General features: G+C 40.8%; 1 protein-coding gene and 1 long non-coding RNA gene across 3 annotated transcripts in view; both read left to right on the top strand.

Moving 5' to 3' along the window:
• Positions 1–20,227, top strand: part of LOC148034706 (Mitochondrial import inner membrane translocase subunit Tim17/Tim22/Tim23 family protein) — a 48,787-nt gene extending 28,560 nt beyond the window's left edge. The window contains exons 2-5 of one of the 2 annotated variants that reach the window (XM_087679672.1): positions 18,681–18,871; positions 18,968–19,040; positions 19,629–19,721; positions 19,807–20,227. In XM_087679672.1, coding sequence (XP_087535798.1) covers positions 18,681–18,871; positions 18,968–19,040; positions 19,629–19,721; positions 19,807–19,901 — 452 coding nt within the window. In that variant the 3' untranslated portion in view covers positions 19,902–20,227. Of the gene's footprint in view, positions 1–18,680; positions 18,872–18,967; positions 19,041–19,264 lie in introns of both variants that reach the window. The other variant, XM_087679673.1, reaches the window with a different exon arrangement.
• On the top strand, positions 17,262–18,667 carry LOC148034707 (uncharacterized). Its single transcript, XR_015691116.1, has 2 exons — positions 17,262–17,281; positions 17,364–18,667. It is a non-coding gene; the product is annotated as an uncharacterized LOC148034707 (long non-coding RNA).
• Positions 20,228–21,248: the final 1,021 nt, after the last annotated feature.

Genomic DNA, 21,248 nt, shown 5'->3' with positions numbered 1-21,248 from the left:
ACTGAAGGACCCTGTGAAAAAGATGGGTGTCAAAGGCAAAAGTTGCAACAAGTTACACTTGTTAGATTCTAGGTGAATTTTTGTGTCAGTTTGCCCCTAGGATCATTAATTGGCCATTAAGTGTCAGTGGTGACACTAGGGACTAGGGATTAAGTAATGGATTAATGCTTATCCAAGGGTCAATTAATGCACGGGACCACTTTGGGTTGCAAATGGCCTAGCCAATTAATTTTTGGATGGGCAAGGTCAATTTTCTAGGCATGGATTAAGGGCTGAATTAATTTTCAGAATTAATTAATTCTGAAAATTAATTAAATGGCTGGAAATAGCTGAAAATGGATTAAGAAAGCTGCCACTTGGCAAAACTTTCCCATGCAAGTGGGGGAAAGGCTAAATAGGGCTGAAGGGAGAAGGAAATCTCGTTTTTTCATTTTGGAGCTGTTGGAAAGAGGTGTTGGACTGTTGCTGCCAGCTTTTGGGGCCAATTCCCAGCCATTGGAGACCATTTTGGTGATGGAGATTGCATATTCTTGACCTTGGGAAGGTGACAATTGCTGCTGATGCACTTTCTCTTGAAGATCACAGTTTCCGATGCTCCTATTGTTGTTGGTGCATCCGTTTGGGGCTGGTATAGCAGGGCAGCAGCTGATTTTGATCAGTTCTTTGCGACAAATCTCAAAATTTTCTCTCTCTACAGCATTCTCTCATCTCCTTCAGCCTATGCTCAGCCATTCTCAGCAATTCTCAGCCATTCGAAGGAAATCTTAGCCATTTTTGGTGGGCTGATCTGTAATTTCTGCAGTAAATCCAAATTCATAGCAGAAATTAGGGTTTAGCAGCCACCTTGGGATCCGTGCTAGAGGTTGAAGGCTCAAGGGACTGAAATCAGCAGCTGATAATTGAAGGTTATCAAGGGATTTTAGGAGGCAGCCCATCCCGAATTGATTTGGGGCAGCATTTGGCCAGCCAAGGGTCAAATTGGAGAAGAAGTCCTGGGTGAAACAAGGGGCAAATGACCTAAAAGGCTTGCTGGACATTTATGACAGCAAGGGCAATTGGTTAGCAGGAGGAGATTGAAGAATCTCAAGTTGTATTCCTTCCAATTGAATGAAAGCTAAAGAAATACCGCAAGGGACGCCAATTTTGGGGCCAACAGGGTGTCTACTGTCCAAGAATGTTATGGTAAAGTGTGTATTTCATTTTATGTGCATTTATTTATTGCTGTAATTAACTCTTAAATCAGGTTATCACCACCCATTCCAAGAAGGAAGGCTGGTTTCAGCTTACGTGTCCCAATGTCTCCATCTCCACTGGCACCTTACAGAAATATTCATGTTTTTGTATCTCCGTATCAATTGGCACTCATTGGACACTCACAACCTATTTTTGCCTACCCACCTCGTTTCCCTTCTCCTTCTTATCAGACGCCTCCACTACCACCACCACCACCACCACCACCACCACCACCACCACCACCACCACCATCTTATCCTCCACATCCATCTTACTCCACATTCGCAACACCTCATGGTTCTACCTCATCTTCCGCCAAGCATGCATTCAGCGATAAGACTCGTTTTAACGGGTCAAACTTTATAACTTGGTCAAACTTGATGAGACATGTCCTTGCCTCATAGAATCTATAGGATCTTATGTAAGGGTTGGAACCCCAACTTGATCCCGCACTTGTTTCATACGAGATCGTCCGCTCATGGAAGGCTAGGAATGTCTCCGCTATTATCGAGCTAATGTAGGGCTTATTGCTTGAGTTTCATTCTCAGCTTTAGCATTTTAACTTAGTGTTAGAGTGATGGGTACACTTAACTGATCGCTATGCGACTCCGGATAGGATCCATCGAATAAATCTTGACCATGAGCTTCAAAACTTTAAAATCTTTGATCGGAATGACTTGAAAGTCAAGTTGATTGAGTATCGGCGTCTCCTTGCCGAATTCTCCACTACAAGGACTCCTAGGTCCTCTGATGATCAGGTCACATTGTTTCTTAATAAGCTGCCGCACAAATACTTCAATTTTGTGTAGCAAGTGGTTTTTCTTCCCAATTTATCCATATTCTATGGATTTGAGTATTAGCTATTATGTTATGCATGATTGTTTGATCAGTTTTATATAAATAATCCATGAGAGAGGGCTCTTATTGCTCATTCTCAGAAGGGGCAACAAGAAAAGAGTAAACAAAATTAAACTTAAAATTAAAATCAAAATCAAGCAAGGGAATCACAAGGAAACTCCTAGTCTCAACTCAAATCCGGGTGGTAGAATGTACCCAAGAAGAATAGGTATTGTCAACATTGTCAAAAGGTTGGCCATTTTGACGACGAGTGTCAATAAAAGGTAAGAGGCACAATACCAAAACCCAATTTACAGACCCCCACCCCTCAGTCGGGCAATCCCCATCAAGGAAGATAGGGTGATGGCAAGGGGCAGTGGAAAGGTCAAACTCACACTGCTATTGGTCAACCATCTTAGTCGGCAACGTTCTCAACTCCAAAGGGCTTGTCTGATTAGTCTATAGAGACGCATATCGTCTTCGTAGAGACAATTGATGTGAGTCTCATCCACATTTGTAAGTTGCCTCTTGACGAGGTTATCGTAGAGGCCCACTCGTCATAGGCGAGTACATTAGCATCTATTTGGATTGTGGATAGTGGAGCTACATATCACATGGCTCCTATAGAGAACATCTTCCGAACGCGAGCCCTTGCAGCTGGGCGGATTTGCGTAGGAAACAACTGCTCAATCAAGATTCAAGCTCAAGGTTGTGTTAGTTTTGCCATTGACAAGGGTCCGAATCTGGTTGTGTTGGACAATGCATACTATGTTCCTGAGCTTGGGGTGAACTTGTTATCTGTTTAGTAGCTTTGCCGGTTGGGGTCGAATAATTTTCTTTACAGCAGCCACAATCGAGGTCCTTGACTCTTAGATTGGTTTAATGATTGCTCGCGGTGAGGGACAACCTAATGGCCTACACCATATGACTTATTTTCTTACTGAGCCGATAGTCGAGAGCTTCATGTTGCATAGCTTCCAAGCATTAGCCACATCTTGGGAACCTACAAACAATGAGCGTCTTTGGTATTTCCACCTAGGGCATCTTAGCTATGACTCTCTTTATGAGTTGTCTCGCCATGAGATGGTTGAGGGCCTTCCTCGCCTGAAGCTAGCTCAAGATGTTTGCAAAGCATGTCAACTCTTAGGAAGCAGCACCGTACCCCATTTTCTCAGCAGTCTACACATAGAGCTGAGGTGTCTCTTAGATTGATTCAGGTTGATCTTTGTGGGCCAACATGCACTCTTGCCTTGAACTTGCGTTGTACTTATTTTTGATAGTGGATGATCATTCGAGATACATATGGGTGTACTTCCTCAAGCATAAGTTCGATGGTTTCACATATTTCTCTGCTTGGGTGTTGTTGGTTCATAACCAAACGGGTCGTCGTGTTGGTTGTATGAGGAGTGATAGCGGTGGTGAGTTCATCTACCACGAGTTTTTCGAGTTTCTACAACAGTATGGCATCTCTCGCGAGCTCACCTCTATCAACTTTCCCTCTCAGAATGGAGTCATAGAGTGTAGGAACCAGAGAATTATGGAAATGACACGCTCTATGCTGTTCGTAGCAGAGCTCCTTGAGCATCTTTGGGTTGAGGTTGCTAACACTACGATGAATATCCTCAACCATTGTTCGATTGCGGCTCTTTCTCAGAAGACCCTATACGAGGCATTCTTTGGCTCTTGGCCTGTCATATCCCACTTCAGAGTCTTTGAGTATCGTGCATACACACATGCCTGATGATAAAATAGAAAAGCTTACTCTTTAAGCTGATCTTCTTATCTTTGTTGGATATTCATCCAAAGTGAAAGCCTACCGTTTTTTTAATCCTCGGATGAATAAGGTGAACGTTAGGAGGGACATAATCTTTGACGAGAGGGATATCATGCAGTCCTTTGTATCGGATTCCGATTGGATTCCTCCTTCCAAATCATTAGAGATCGTGCCTACTGAGCCTGATCTACTACTCGCTCTTGATCTACATGCGGATTCTTTAGCTCCTAGGTCCCCTTCACGAGACCCATTACCTCGTTGGTACCGGCAGACCATGTGAGATTCGAGGATCTTACTATCGGATTCCACTCCGGAGGGACCTAGAAGATTTGCTCAGCTTGCACCTCACTTAGCACATTCTGAGCCGAATACATGGCAAGAGGCTCTTTAGCACCCTCAATGGTGAGAGGCCATGGAGAAAGAGCTAGAGAGTATTGATCGAAATGAGACTTAGACATTGGTGGATTGTTCGAGCCACAAGAAAGTCATTGAGATGAAGTGGATTTTTAGGACCAAGCTAAAGGCTGATGGGACTTTAGACAAGTACAAGTCTCGCTTGTCGTGCAAGGGTTTTGATAGAAGCATGGTATTGATTATGAAGAGACCTTTGCACCTACTGCGCAGTTGACATATTTTTGGTTATTAGTCGCACTAGCCGCTCACTACAGTTGGCCGATAAAGTAGGTAGATATTAAGAGTGCCTTCTTGAATGGTTATCTAGTGGAGAGAGTTTGTGGAGCAGCCATCGAGATTTTCTTCTGTGAATTCAAAGGATAATGTATTTCGCTTGTAGAAAGCTCTTAATGGACTCAAGCAAGCACCGCGGTCTTGGTTTCGTAGGATGGACGAGTTTTTACAGACTCGTGGATATCATTCTATCCTTTATGACCGGAACTTATATGTTTGATCTATTGAGGAGGGGGTTAGCTATATCTTGTTGTACATTGATGACTTACTCACCACAAGCTGAGATTCTGTTGTAATAGTAAAAATCAAGGCAAAGCTTAGTGTTACATTTGAGATGATAGTCCTCAATTTGTTGTTTTACTTTTTGGGGATGAAAGTAGTTTGATTAGGGGGTTGTATATGTCACAGCAGATGTATGCACTTTAGCTTGTGGAATAGTTCACTATGGATTAGACATAGCCAGTGGCCACGCCTGTCGACTTATCAAAGGGTATCCTAGGTTAGTTCTGACTCCTTTGATGCGTAGATCTATAGGTCTGTTGTAGGAAAACTTCTTTGGTTAATTTATACTAGGCCAGACTTAGCTTATTTAGTCAGCATTCTTAGTCAATATTTCACAACACCTAAAATGTCACATTGGATTGCCCGTCTTCGTGTGTTGCATTATTTATGGTGTATTTATTCTTATGGGCCTCACTTATGGTTCTTGTTTATGTTTGCAAGGATACATTGATTCTGATTGGGCAAGAGGTCTTCACACTCCGTATTCCCATGGCGGCTATCTCTACATTGGGTATGGCTCTCATTTCTTGGTTTAGCCGTAAGCAAGAGACGGTGGTAGCTTCCACGGCCAAGGTTGAGTATATGACTCTTTTCGATGGCAACACCGAAGCCATCTATCTGAGGAACTTACTGGCGGCGCTTCACTTTCCTTGTGACTCTCCCACTGTTGTCTACTGCGACAATTAGAGTGTCATTGCCCTTGCAGATAATCCGATCATCACACTACGGATGGGGCATATGAGAGTCTACTTTCACTTTTCCAGAGAGCAGGTTGAGCTATGCATTATTCGCCTAGAGTTTGTGCTTTCATTAGATAATTTTGTAGACATTTTGATCAAAGCGGTCAACCGGTTGGTTTCTCAGTACCTTCTACCTAGGATTGACTTGGATACACCCTCCTCTACTTCTTTAGATTGATGGGGAGAGGGTGCTTCCTTTTTGCTTTTCCTCCAATTTGAGAGGAGGTGACTACTTCTCTTGATAGTGACAATGACGACGCTTACAATTTTTAGATATTCATTCATTCATTTATTCTTTTGTATTGTACTTACGGACATTTGTAACTTCATATGCACTGTTAGGATGACATGATTGTAAAATAGCATTTAGACAAGTGGATAATTTTCTTGTGAGGGCACTGTCCAAGTGGCACCATTGCATTGCATTTTGTGTGAGCATGACATCTTACATCTCCCTTTGCATTATCCCATGCATTGGCATTTTATTTATATAAATATACATCTATATGCATTTATCATTTTTCGGTCTTTTGGAACGGTTAACTTTGGATCCACCATATTCGTGGCATTGCACATGACAGTCTCCAAGGCAGTTCTCCCTTACTTGAGGAGGAGTTTTTAGCATAGTATAGACTCCATGTGTATTCCATTGCCTTGACTTGATTATTAAAGATGTAGGACAAATATCTTGGGTGGATGACATTTTGAAGACAGTAATAAGCATGGTAAGATTTGTGATATTTGTCACAAGCATGTTTCGAGCCAATAGCACACTTGAGCTATTGAAGCTCTCTGCGACTAGATTTGCTTATATGTTTATTATATTGGAGAGGTTGATATGGATCCGCCGTCCAAATTTGATACGGACCATTGTATGTTAGGAATGACTCACATGGAGTGAGAGAGTCTCCAAAGGCTCTTGCTTTCAGGCACTATTTTAAATGAGAGTTGGTGGGTTAAGGCAGAGGCATTGGTGAAAAGTCTTATTGCTATTTACATTGTATAGCACATCACTGATATGAGGGGAGTGTGAAGAAGTACCCTAACACAAAAATACAAATAATATTGTACGACAAAGCACAGATTGAAGAACACAATTAGGGTTAGGGTAACTTAAAGACAATGAACACAGAGAATGAATGAAGTAATGTGACTATTGAATATACAATGCTCATGCATCACACTATGCAGTGAATGAATATTAAACCTTGAACTCATGTATCTGAAGGATCAAGGCAGGGGTAATGAGTTGGAGAGTATGTTGTACTTCGAACGGATCCCAAATCGCAGCAAGGCAACTTTGGAGTATCGAATAACAGTAAATGCAGCGTATGTGGTTGGACTTGATATTGAGGTGAGAGAAAATCTGCAAACGTAGTAGGGAGAAGAGAGAAAATAGCAGTGACTATTGAGAGGAGAGAGAAAACTGACAGGGCGGCAGCTGGGGCTTGCAAATGGAGCAGTATACTAACATGGCAAGCTGTACGACAGTTGGATGGGTGGACAACAGCAATCGCCTGATTGAAAACAAGAACAAAATGATAATGGATGGTTGGAAATAGATGCCAGATGAGTAACGACTGCAATGGACAGCTTGGATTGCAATGTTCTCTGTAAGCGAGGTGTGGGCAGTTAGCTGAAAAGACTTGAAACCTGCAAGAACAAGATTGAGGCTGAATGGAGAGCAACATATCTATTTATAGAAAATTTGGGTCCTTCCAAGTGGATTTGTGCTTATGGGATACAGACACTCATTAGGAACTTATTTTTTTTAAATAAACAGGGTTTCTTCCTTAATTAAGCATGTTTTGGGACTGTTCAAGTGAAGCTAATGCATTTTTAGCTTAGTAGGGAGTACTTTGGGCCTTCTATATAAGTATATGGATAAAATCGGCAAGGCCTTGCTTCACAACAGCTTTTTGATCCAAGAGAAGTAAGTTTTTGTTTAACTTTTACACACATAATTATTTAGTATTAACGACTCCTTGATGATTAATCATTACTCTGACTTCTAAGTTTTTAACTTATTTAATCTATGATTCATCATTCTTCGCTTTGAAGGGTTGATAAGATTCGTGCAGTATGAAATGTACGAGGGGATTAGTTTCATAAACCAATACGTACTGTCGCATATATCTTGCATCTCCTTTGGCACAGCAAGGAGTAGTACACTAGCCAGGAGTTACGAGAGGGGACGAGGCACCTCATAGGGGATGATATAGATATGATGAGGAGAGTAGAGAATGATTTGCTAGCATTCCGCAATGATTCTCTTCATTTTGGCCGACCCATAGCTAGGCTTTGAGAGACATAGCTTTAGCCTGTATCTTGGTGGGAGGAATATGACAATTGTGCTTCTACTTTGGTATGTGGTTGATGACTTTTATATTTTGAATCTTGATAATTTATAATGTATTGCGTAACCTAGATAACATGTTCTACAATCTATTGTCCGTTTAAATGTTGATTTTGTGGCTTGCCTATTAGCAATTGCTAATTACTTAATCTCAATCTCTTAAATTTGAATGCAAACACATTGCTATTCGTGTCCTCTTGCAAGATTGTAGTTTAGGGCCTGTTGAGAGGAACTAGAGCACATGGGCTCTCTTCCACACCAAAAAGAGAAACAAGCTTACAATTACCCAGTTAGAGCGTTTATTGTTTTACCATTGCAATCTCCAGCTTCTTGAGACGACCACTTTGTTCCTTGAGTAAATTGGTAATGATTAGTATTATGTATAATTAACTTTTTAATCTTGACACTTATCATTGCTTGAAAGTTGGATGGTAAATTGTGATATGTATGAATATTGAACATGTTGAATTTTATCTCATATGATATATCTTTGTCTCGTTCGCCTTTACAGGTGAATGCTGACAAGATTGATATAAAGGAGTGTGACATTTCCGAAATACCACAGGAGGAGTGAGATATCTACTCCATGCTCTATGAGGAGCTATTGACACCGGTACATGAGACTCGTGCACAGAGGAGGGCTAGAGTCAAAGCGAGAGTCTGAGGTTGAGGTTGAGGTTGCTTCATCAACTTCTCGATCAGCGTGCTTGGAGTCAGACAAGGAGGTGGTGTACAGATCCTTGGAGTCCTGATGAGTCATGACTCGTAATATACAAGAGTCAATTTAGCATTGTAGACTATAGTTACCAGCTGTTCATTGATGTTGATACTTATTACTTAGTAGTTACTAGAGTCTAGAGACTAGTACACAGTGCTCAGTGCTCATCACTGAACTTTGGAGTTTTGACAGATTATTCACATGACATAGTCACATGTATCATTGTATCTTGATTTGACTTATTATACATCTTGATTATTGTTTCATTGCTCTTGATGTCAATCTCCATTATTTTTGATGTCAGTCTTCACTGCTCTTTAGATCATAGATGATTCATGAGTCATAAATTATAATTCATTTTGTTGCTTTAAGTTTTGAAAATTGAGTCTTAATTGTGTTAAGCTGTCTTAAGCTTGAACCATTGAGGCTTGACTCTTAAATCTTCACTTATGAGTTGTGATATGTATAGTGAATCATGATTTCAATCGTATGACATGAAGACTCAAAGTTTTGTATGAAATTTGAGTACATGTTGTACTATTGTAGGCATTGATATATTGATATATTTATATAATACCGTATTTATTTTAGTGTATAATTCAAAACACTGTTTCTCCGTTTTCAAAATTTGACCGAAACTTAGAAACTTTGGTTTTTTCCGATTCCGTTTCTCCCGTTTTCAAAACTCCCCTATACTATGCATTGGATGCACACGGTGACACCATGGCATACCAAGCAATACATCACAACCCTTGAGCGGAGTAGTGAAAAACTCTTTGTTGTCCATATATCCCTGTATATGCAACCGAATCTTTCAATGATCGGTGTGACAGGCTCTGCATGGCCTTGACATGCCATTCCAACTTTCCCCATGGGTCCCATCTCATCCTCTCTGATGCTTGGACGGTTTGCTATACTAACAGAGAAGTTGGCTTGTGCACCATTATCAAAGAAAATCAATGCATACTGATTCCTAGTTTTGTCCCATGCTCTGCACAACTCAATAGCATCATCATGGGATTGATCACTAACAATATTGAGTACCAATCCCACTGATGTTTTGGGCTTATTTTTTTTCGAATCTCCCTGATTTTTGATTTTCTAGCTTGTTGCCTATTGGGATAGTCCCTTCCAATGTGACTCTCTTGCTCTCACAAATAAAACATTTATTTGCAGCTATCAATTTCCTATGTTGTGCCAATGTCACTCTCTTGTTCACAAACAAAACATTTATTTGCAGCCATAAATTCCCTACGTTGTGCCAATGTGACTCTCCTATTCACAAATAAAACATTTATTTGCAGTCATCAATTTCCTATGTTGTGTCAATGTTTTCGAGGTCTTTCTTTGTTGTTTTGGTCTCTTTTTAGACCGATTTTCAGATTTGCCTATTTTCTCAGCCTTAAACAACTTTTTATTTGGCTTCTCTCCACTCTCTAGGAAGCCAAAATCCTTCCCACACATCAAAGCATCGGCTGTAGCAGCAATCTCTATGAGCTGAGACATGCTAGACATAGTGGATTTAAATGCAAAAATCCATGGTTCCTTTGGGCAGTCCACAAGCACATTTTTCCACTTGCTCATGAAGGGATACATGGCAATAAGAAGTAATAGGCAGCAATGCATCCCAAATCTTCTTATTATATTGCTCCAAATTCGTATATTCCTTAGCATCGAGCTTATTCCAAGTTGTCATGATGTCCACCTCAAAGGTACTTGTCAACCAATTGGATGCAAACATTTGCTTGAATTGTACCCACGTTGACGGTGCTCTACCTTGCATCAAAAGAGTGGACCACCACTACAATGCATTGCCTTCTAAGAAAGTGGTTGCCTTTCAAATCTTTGAGGACTTGGTGAAGTTCCTTTTTGAATAGGTTGCATCAAACTGTTGAATGAGAGTCAAAGCTTTAAGCCTATCTTGTGCACTGTTGAAGGACTCAAGCTTCACTGCTTTTTCGCTCTCATCATAGTCTTTTGCTGCCTCTTTGGGTGTTAAGTTGACATACACTAGTTGCTTCGAAAAGGGTGCATTTGCTGAATTTACATGAAAACCAACACCAAACGGAGCATTTGCATGACCAGTACTCATTCCTTAAGCCCTTTAAGCATTTGAGGGTGCAGATGCATTACCAAACATGCTACTTTGTGCCCCAGGCATCAAGCCAATGGTGCCATACATAGGGTTTTGAATATTTTCATCCATACCCGAATACATTGGACCTTGCATACCATGCATTGGTTACTGCATACTGTAGGGATTTATGGCATACATTCCCGTATGTGGTTCCTATCCAACCATAGCATGACAAATTGTATTTCTACCAAAATATCTTGGCTGCCCCATCATAGCATGCATGTTCCATTGTTCAAAATCCATTCGATTGATACTTCCGTGATGGCCTTGTATTTGCATTTGTTGAAAAATGGCAGTCAGCTATGGAGAGAGAGAGATGAGAGACAATGATAGCAAGAGAGTGAGCTAAAGCAAAAAAAAAAGAGTGTACTTGCTAGAATGAAAGATAGAGTGAAAGTACAACTTATGTTGAGGTCAAGGGTTGACCTAACCGGCCTTCCATCAACTAACTAGAGTTAGGTTTATTTTACTGTAGAGCCTAGTATCACTACTTTAAGTTTCTAAGATACTAGGTGTACACACCTTACATTGACACTTTGATAAGTGTCCACACCACACAAATTACATTGGGCGCTGCCCATAGAATCAACAAATTCTAACACCTCTCTGTAGTGCCAATGTGATGAAGTACAAGGATGATCATCACCAAAGGGTAATAAGTTTAAGGACTTTCGAAAAGCCTCAAACTTCTCTCGTAGTAGCGCCTTGGTGAAAATGTCTGCAACATTTTTTTGTGTGGGTACATACATCAAGCTGATCTCTCCTGCATAGCATCTCTCTTTGACATAATGGTAATGCACCTCTATGTGTTTCGTACGAGCATGAAACACAGGATTTGGTGCTATTGTAATAGCACTCTGACTATCAGAAAGAATGGGTGTAGGACATTTCAATGGTAAATGTAGATCAGCCAACAATCTACGCGACCATACACATTTCACCGTTGCGGTGAAGGCTGCTCTGTTCTCAGCCTCACAAGACGAGGTAGCTCTGTAGGCTGTTTCTTGCTTAGCCATGAAATGTATGAACGGCCTAGAAAGAAACAGTGTCCACTAGTAGACTGTCTAGTGTCTGTATCACCAGCCCAATCTGAATCATTGTAAGCTTGTAAGTGCAAGTCTCCCCTCCTAGGAAATAATAATGCATATGATTGAGTACCTTGCAAATATTTGAAGATCCGCTTAATAGCTTGCCAATGTATGCCAATGTATGGTCCATGGGCTATGCATATATCTGCTCACCTGAGATATTGCATACTGAATGTTAGGGCGTGTGTTGCAAAGATAAATAAGATAGCCAACAACGTGGTTGTAAATTGCAACATCAGACATGTCTTTCTCATCATGCTTAGACAGCTTTAAGCTTGGCTCCATAGGAGTGCACATAGGTTTGCAATCTTACATACTAAACCTATGTAACAGCTTATCCACATATTGTGACTGTGACATGATGATACCATGCTGATTTTGGGTGAATTGAATCCCCGAATAATAGTGTAGGCAGCCCATATTTGAGATAGCAAATGCATGTTTTAATTCAGCCTTAAAATCTGTAAATTTTTCTTCTGTAGGTCCAGTGAGGAGCATGTCATCTACATAAAGAATGATAATCAGCGAGTCCCCTCCTCTCTCCCCCCTCATTCTTAATGTATAGAGTGGGAGCAGTTGGACTATTTTTGAACCCTTTGCTAGCCAAATAAGCATCAATTTTGGAGTACCATGTACGAGGAGCTTGCTTGAGACCATAAAGAGCTTTATGCAGCATGCATACCATGTGCTCTTTTCCCTTAACCACAAACCCTGGAGGTTGTGACACATAAACATCCTCATGCAAATCCCCATTCAAGAATGCTGTCTTAATGTCCAACTGATGTACTTTCTAGCCATAATTTGCAGCCATAGCAATTACACATCTCATCGTACTTATATAGGATGAAGGAGCAAAAGTTTCTTCATAATCTATGCCCTTTTTCTATGCATAGCCTTTTGCTACCAACCATGCTTTGTACCTGTCAATTGTACCATTAGCCTTGCATTTGAGTTTCAAAACCCATTTTGTGCCAATGGTCTTCTTGCCAGGTGGTAAATTCACAAGATCCCATGTAGAGTTAGTGGCAATAGAGTCTAACTTATCCTGCATGGCCTGCATCCAATGTACATCTTGCTGAGCTTTGTCCAAGGAAGTAGGCTCATCATCATCCAATAGTGAGCTCATAAACACATGCTCATCACAATCATCTACTTCCATAAAATTAATCAAATGTGCTCCCCCTACATCATTTGCTGCATTTCTGGCAGCCCTTCTAGTGCGTTGAGGTAGGAGCATCCATTTTACTCTCCTGGAGAGTCTGTAAAAGCCATCTTGGGACTGTTTTGGCTGCATTTACAGCAGCCCTTTCATGCTGTACTGCTTTTTCCACTGCATGTGGCAAACCATCATCGATACCTTGCTGTTCGGGAGCATATGGTGCAGCAACAGCTTGCTGTATTAAGTTTGTCCTACCATTTACAGCAGGGACAGACTCCAAAGTAAGTGGCAAAAGACCCTCAAAGACATCACCAATGTCATGGGTGGTTGGCATTTGAAACTGATCATCTGAAAATGCAGCATTTTCAACAAATAGGACATCCCTACTAACAAAGACTTTCTTCGTGCGTGGGTCATACAAGTGATAGCCCTTGCTCTCTGAATTGTAGCCAATAAATATGCATTTTACAGCCTTGTCTTTCTGCACCTTTTAGGGTTTGCCAAAATTGGCAGGCAAAGCTGAAAACAGCAGCAGCTCTTCCAAAACAACAGCTCCTCAGGCTGCGTGCAAGGTTGCGTGTGGGACTGCACGTTGGACTGCGTGCAAGGCTGCACACAGACTGAAAACAGCAGATCTGGAGCAGATGACTGAGCAGGACAGATTTGGAGCAAATGGACAGATTTGGAGCTGATGGCTAAACTAGACAGATCTGGAGTAGACAAGAGATGGCTTAGCTATAGCTTCTCCTCCACTTCAGCAGCACCTCACAGTAGCTGAAAACTCTTCCTTGAGCTGAGAACCAAGCTGGTAGCAGTAGGACCTTGGGCGGGATGGCATCGGCTGACAATGGCTGAACGGAATCCGTGCGTACGAGCTGCTTTGATACCAAATGTTGGAAAGTGGTAGCCAACTATGGAGAGAGGGAGAGGAGAGACAATGACAGCAAGAGAGTGAACTGAAGCAAAAAGAAAAGAGTGTACTTGGTAGAATGAAAGATAGAGTGAAAGTACAACTTATGTTTAGGTTAAGAGTTGACCTAACCAACCTTCTACCAACTAACTAGAGTTAGGTTTATTTCACTCTAGAGCCTAGTGTCACCACTTTAAGTTTCTAAGACACTAGGTGTACACACCTTACATTGACACTTTAATAAGTATCCACACCACACAAATTACATTGGGTGCTGCCCATAGAATCAACAAATTCTAACAGCATTTCTTGCCCTGTAGGTACCAACCGTTTTGTTTCATTAGCATCTTTAGAGATTCAAATGAAGGGTTTTGCATTATCTCGAAGGTGTAGAAGACGTATTTTTCTTCTTGCCTTTGTTGTCCTTCGGAGCATTCAAAAATTCAGGTAAACCAAGGATCCTTTGCCAATTCAGCAAAGAGATTTGCTATTGTCCTCATCCAATTCTTGAATTGGTCACCAAATTCCTCTTGAATTTGCTAGTCATCAATCTCCTCATGCCCTAAAGGCCTTGCATCTTGCCTAATAGCAACATTTTGAGCTTGCTGTCCATGGTCTGAGCCTTGTCCAAGATCAAGCATTGCGTTTCCTTCATTTCCATGTGAATGTTCATACTGAGAAGCATCATCACTGCTCGTGTCCATCTCATTGTACGAAGACATATTGCTGTAATTTCTCAGCTGAGAGCGAAAATCAGCACTAGCACAAAGCTTTGGCTTGCAATCTGATGCCTTGGGCCTAGCAAATCAAGGGATTGAGTAGTATCTTGAGAATGGAACCATGAAACCAGCCTTTGTTCTTGAAAAGGGTGGTAATTTCTTGATTAAGCATTTAATTACAGCAATTAACAAATGATCATGACTTAAAATGCGCAAATTGCCTTAATAATCTCGGACATTGGACACGTTGGCCCCAAAATTGGCTCCCATTTCGGTATTTCTTTAACTTGATCGGCCAAATGCTATTCCAAATTACAATGAATGGGTTGGCATCTGAACTCCCTAACAATTACATAAATTTCAAGTACTGAATTCAGTATACAATGCCTTCATCAATTGTCACGGGTCTTGAGCTGGTTGTCAAACCCTAATTTCTGCAAAAATTTAGAGTTTACAACAGAGATATCTCTGTTGTCCACCAAATTTGGTTGAGATTTGGTCAAAATGACTGAGATCTCTTGAGAATGGGTTGGAAAAGGTGAGAGAAAGCCAAGATGAGAGAGAAATTTGATTTTCTTTGTGAGAAAACCGTAAATTCTGCTTGCTGTCTACTCCAGCCTGCATTTAATGCAGTCACCTAACTATTGCTAAACACTTTTAAAATGCTATCACGTGATTATCAATGTTGTTCCAAGCCCCTGAAAGTGACTTCTTGCTGTCCCCTGCCTGTTGAGGCCCCTAGATGGCTATCTTCTATAGCAAATTGCTATTCTTTGATCAGAAAATGGAGGAGCAACTTTCTCTCTCTCTCTCTCTCCAAGCTGTAAACTGATTAAATGGCTGAGACTCAGTCCCCAAAAACGTTTTCTCAAATTTCATGGGCATTTCTGCTAAGTGGCAGTCTTCTAAACCCATTTTTAAGCATTAATTCAATCATTTAATTAATGTTTAGAATTAAATAATCTTGAAAATTAATTTCAGCCCTTTTAACCTTGCCCAAAATTAAATGTGCTCATCCATAATTAAATTGGCTAGGCCATTTGCAACCTGGAGTGGTTCACAAGCTCTATCGACCCTTAGATTAGCTCATTGAAAGGATTTTGTGGAAAGGGCGGGATGGGTGGGAATTGAAGTTTTAAAGTGAGATTTTGTGTTTCTGATGATGAGCACTAAATGCAAATTCATTGATAGAAGCATGAGATGTAGGTGATATTACTTGACTTTTTTTAATAATCACCTCTTCTTGTGTTTACATATTTGTATGCATGTGGATCTTCTTGATAACTTTTATCCATTACCAATGTTATAGGAAGAGAAATAAATGAACTTGTGAAATTTGAAATGTGCATACCTTACTGTATGTTTGGTGAAATGGATGACATAGGATAGCTCATGTTTCCAAACTTTGTGTGTCCTCTTTTTGTTCGGGGTTTGAAATCTGCACCAGCAGATCCGAGTTAGTGGACTTGTATGTGGAAGGTGTTTGAGGTAGATTAAGAGTGTTGTCGCAGCACGTAGGGTTGGTCACCACAGGGGTTTGGCAAGAGAATAATGTATGGGGATTCAAGAGCTTAGACTTTGGAGATGGTAGAGATAAGAGAAGGGTTGAAGGTTTCAAGCCAAGTTCTTGAAGATAAGAGACAACAGGGTGTAGGTAGATTCAAGGAGAGGAGTAGACGGAAGTGAAGGGGTTCGAAGAGATTGAAGATGTAGAAGAATACTCTAAAAAAGAATTAGAAAATATAGAAGAATACTAACAGAGATGAAGCCTGTCAATTTTTTTCAGTATTATGAGAAAATATAACTCTAATAGATAAAAACGTGTACAAAATAATACCTTTCTCTATGCTGCTCAGATCGCCAATCTGATGCTTCCAATGGCTCCGAAAGGGGGGTTAAATAGCAGGACACCTGCCCAGAATCTTGCTAGATCACTCCTCCTTCATCTCCCACTTTCGGAGTGCTGTTCACTGTTTGAAAATAGCGATCGCGCGTCGCGCGATTTAGCTAATCTCTTTTTTTTAAACATAAAATCCTCTCAAATTGGTTGAAAGCTACATACTTTCTTTTACATGTCCTCTTAATTTAGAAGTTATCTATAGTTTTATGGATTTTTACAAGAGATAAAATCTAAAATATCAAAAATTGACTAAAAACTTGTCCAAAAAAATCTACTATTTTGAACCATGGACACTAATACTAATGTCTAAAGTGGCATTGGCTCTCTAAATCTAAAAGGAAGCCACACTCTAGATTTTTTTTTTTACACAGTGTGCGCGTAGCGGCACGACAGCGTCCAAGCTTATTTCTTCTCCTTTCAAATATCTCATCCCTCATGAGCTCATAGTAATCCTTCTGAGTAAGTTCATACAATTGTTTTAGCAATTCCCATTTCTTCAAGGATGAGGGCACAGACTCTTAAGGGAGAGTTGAGAATACCACTCCCTTTCAGCCTTTGTCATGGGCTGTGAGGGGGAGTGCTTTGAGGATGATGTGGATGAAGACATATTCCCTATTTATGTTGTTACTTCTGTCCAATGTCAAGGGTACCAAGCTCTTATAGCATGAAACAGAATGCTTGAACAAAGAATGACAACTCAAAGTGCATGACAAGAACACAGTGAACATAGTAGAACTCAAGGTGAACAGAGCTCAAAATGAATGAATAAAACAGAATATGATTGTACGCTACAATGAGCCTCCTACTTGCATGCCTCAGGTAGATTGGGAATGAGGTGAGCTTGAAGAGGAAATGGAGACACAAATGACAGTTCTGAGAGTGTGTTGTACCTCGAATGGATCGTGAAATGCAGCAGTTTTGTCTCCAATGATATTGGTGAAATGGTGGCAGCAGAGTGTCAGCCCAGACTGCCGAAAATGCAAGTCTACCTGGTCCAATGATGATGCCAGCTCATTGTAACAGTAGTCAAGGACTGGGTGGCAGCAGAGCAGCCTGGCTTGCTGTAATAAAGACTGTGTATGGCAGTGTCAGAGGAGTGCTGGCAGCAAAACACTGACTGGAGAAGGATAGCAACTACTGGAATGGTGATGTCAGCTGCTGGGCAGCCTGCAGAAGCTGAAAATGCAGACTGTACAGAAGGTGCCAGTCTCTGGAAACTTCAGGAAGGGTCGCAGCTAGGCATGATCAACAAACACAACCTGCAAAAGAGATGTGGACAGGTCGCCTGCTGGCTGATGGAGGGCTGGGCAGCACACCATGAACTGATATCTTTAAACGGGGTGTGAACAGCAGTGGAGATTCAAGAAGCGGGTGCCAGCTAAAGATTGATGGTAGACTGATTAGGGATGGCAAGTGACTTTGCGGCCCCTCTATTAATAGATGAGGAACCAACCAAAGGTTGTGGGTTTGCTTATGGGTGGCATTTTGAGTTTTGGGGTTGTTTAAAATGAGCTAATTGAGCTTTAATGTATGGTGCATCCTTTTTTAGCTTAACAGCTATAATATAATGTGGAGCAGGGAAGGGCCATGAGATAGTAGTGAGGTCTATCTCAAGGACAACCTTGACTTTTTGCCAAGATGGGGTACCCTGTTGTGGAGAAGAATTTCCAGCCTTCAAGTAAGTGCCCAAAAGGGTGCCTCTCTGATACTCCAGATCTATAATACAGCTTGGTAATCTGCTCTGACATTAATAGACCAGCGGAGAAGTTCATCAAACAGGTCTTATGAGCTCCCCAATATTTTACTGCTTTCATTTCTCCCAAGCACACAGCAAATTTAAATTCTATTCAGTGTTCGCTGTCTTGTCATCAAGCTTGGTGCGTCTATTTTCAGGCACTTGACATATACATAGAACTTCAAAATTCTCATGCATTCCTCTTTAGGTTTGGTTTCAAAGGGTAATGTTCCTCAATCTGCCAGATGGTTATCTATACCTGCCAGCTGGCCAGTATCTAGATGTATGGTCAGGCAAGCAAAAAAATGTTAATAGTAGACAAACATATCAGAGTTCTAGATGGAAGTTGAATGAATCCATGCATTATTTGGGTTCTCTCTTTGAGTTTTATGTTGTATTTTGCAGGTGGTGGGCTTGGTCTTTTTATGGGAATGCTGCTAGCAGCTCTAGATACACCAGCAAATGTGGATCAAATGACTGCTAAGCAGCAATTTATTCAGACTGCCCGGCAGATGGGTAGTAGGAGTCTATCGACCGGCAAGGCATTTGCAATTATGGGAGCTATTTTTGCTGGGACAGAGTGTTTAGTGGAAAAGGTACTAATCATTCCAAAGGCTGCACTTTCAACATCAGGATTTTCAGTGATTGTTCCAAGGGCTTGTTTAAAGCTGCTCTAATGTACAATATTTCAGGCACGAGCAAAGCATGACATAAAGAACACTGCAATAGCAGGATGTGTCACTGGTGGAGCTATCTCTGCCAAAGGTATGCTCTGTTCTGAGTTGTTTTTGTTCCCTTTTTGATGTCTGTTCAGGACACAAAATTTGGTGATTGCCACCTGACCTGATTAACTGCCAAGCTGCCGAGGCCGCTCTTCATTCTATCCTGTTTCATGGGGTGACAGGTTGCCTGGTTGAGGCCAAGAGATAGAAATGGTCAAGCTGAGTATGCAATACATGCTAATAGTTTTTGATTGTGCATTTTGTCAGCTGGTACAAAAGCAGCTTGTTTTGGATGTGCTGGTTTTGCTGCTTTCTCAGTTGTGATTGAGAAAATACTTAATAGGCATGAGTGATCAAGGCCCCATACATACACATCTAAAAATCTCCAATTTTCGTGTATGCGGATTTGAAGAATACAACAGTTACCGGGGGCAATTTTTTTCTTGGAATTTTCTGCTCTTCATATAATTCCTCTACCTGCCTAGAGTTGACTCTAGAAAATGCTCGAAGCACATTGGAACATTGTGTTTTGCTGGGCATTTCTTGATCATTGAAGTGCTTCAAGGGAAGTTTCTAGAGTTGCAATTTTTTTCTCTAATATTATTGTACGGCTCATTACCATTGTACACAGAGACAAGTGAGGTGCAATGTCAGTTAGAGCAGTATAATGAACATACAGAGGACAAAACAGGAAGTTGGCTAGATAGAGCCTTCTTAACAGCAGGTTTGAAACTCCATTATGACCAGTGGGTCTAGTGAATAAGGTAGCTAATGATTCATTTCATGGACTGATACATCTCATATGCTAGGCTCTGATGTGCTATGGCTGGTCATCAGCACATTCAAGCTTGGCCAGAGTACATGCAAAGGTAGACGCATCACCGATGTAAGGCAGCATTCTTAATCTCCCACTTATGCTTTGAACACAGAGCCGTCTGTTATGTAATTCAGTGTGCTAAATAAGCCTGCTGATTTTAATAAATCCCACTGTTTATTGTTGGTCTATGTTTTCTCCATAGGGTTTCTTTCACTTCTTCAGCTGTGTTTTATCCAGTTTGGCTACATGTTCAATGCTTGTTACCTGGATTCAACCAGCAATTACATCTGCTCTTTATGCTGTGTAAGTGCCAGGTTTCCTCCAGTGGGGCTTTGCTCAACTTCTTGAGCTGTTTTCAGTTTCAGTGATATTTCTGTGTTTTCAATCAGCAATGAAGTCTCGTACAGTTTGTAGTGTGGTATTAGGTCTTTAATTATTTGGTGTTATATGGCCTTTTCTGGTATATTAATGGGTTTATCCCTCTAGATAGAAAGTACTTTTTGGTCTGGAAGACATGCTGGTCTCAGCATGTCTCCCATCTTGTAAAGCAAGTCTTGAATGCCATATTGTGTAGGGGTCTTAATTTGTGATGAACATGGATGACATGTTGGATGTGCGTAAACTTTTACACATTTACTCACATGCCATGGATTTGTGTTGATGTAGCTTGCTTATCATCTTTAATTTAGCAAGACAAGGCAAAAAGTGCAGTTCTTATGGTGTCCAAGATTTCATATTGTGCAAGTTTCCTAGCTCTCATGTGAAACTCTTAGTTGGCTTTCACAAGGTATACTAGCCTTCTTCCATATCATTTGATTTTGGTTAGCCAACTTGGTAAGCTTCTAGTTTGTGTATGTTGGTCAACACTATATAGTTGAATCTGTCTGGTTGTCAACTTCAATAAGGTGCTAGAAGTGACATTGTACACTTTCTGCCTTTCTTGTGGATTATAGTTTTACTTTTGTTCAATGGCCTCTCAAGAGTCCTGAATTAGCTCATCTAGTAGCACAAACATCCAATTTTATACTTTCAATGCCCTAACAAGTTTGATCTCATGTTGTTCTTGAAAGTTTTGCTGTTCGAATCTAAACGATGATTGACAAAAGACACGGTTTGCACTCTCAAGTGCATCAGTTGGCTTTTAATTAAGGACCCCTTTTGCTTTGAAGATAACATATCAGGCCTGGGTTGGATTTGAAGTAATCTAGGTATGTCTTGCTCCTAAACATGATCTACTATTAGTAAGGGTTAGTGATCTTTGGTTACCCTTGCAATCAACTCTAAACATTACACCCTTTTAACAAAGAAAATTTCAAAAGTATGCTCCCAATTGAGTATTTTATTGATGTATAGGTATATCCACTAGACATTCGTAGGTTTATCATTGGAGGGGTTTATGTGTGTGGGCCCATCTAGAAGTGCACATGTTCGTGC

This window comes from Lygodium microphyllum, chromosome 6 (genome assembly GCF_053477565.2).
Source record: "Lygodium microphyllum isolate KBCC chromosome 6, Lygodium_microphyllum_v1.1.10, whole genome shotgun sequence".
Classification (NCBI taxonomy): domain Eukaryota; kingdom Viridiplantae; phylum Streptophyta; class Polypodiopsida; order Schizaeales; family Lygodiaceae; genus Lygodium; species Lygodium microphyllum.
This window is presented reverse-complemented; position numbering and strand designations above follow the sequence as displayed.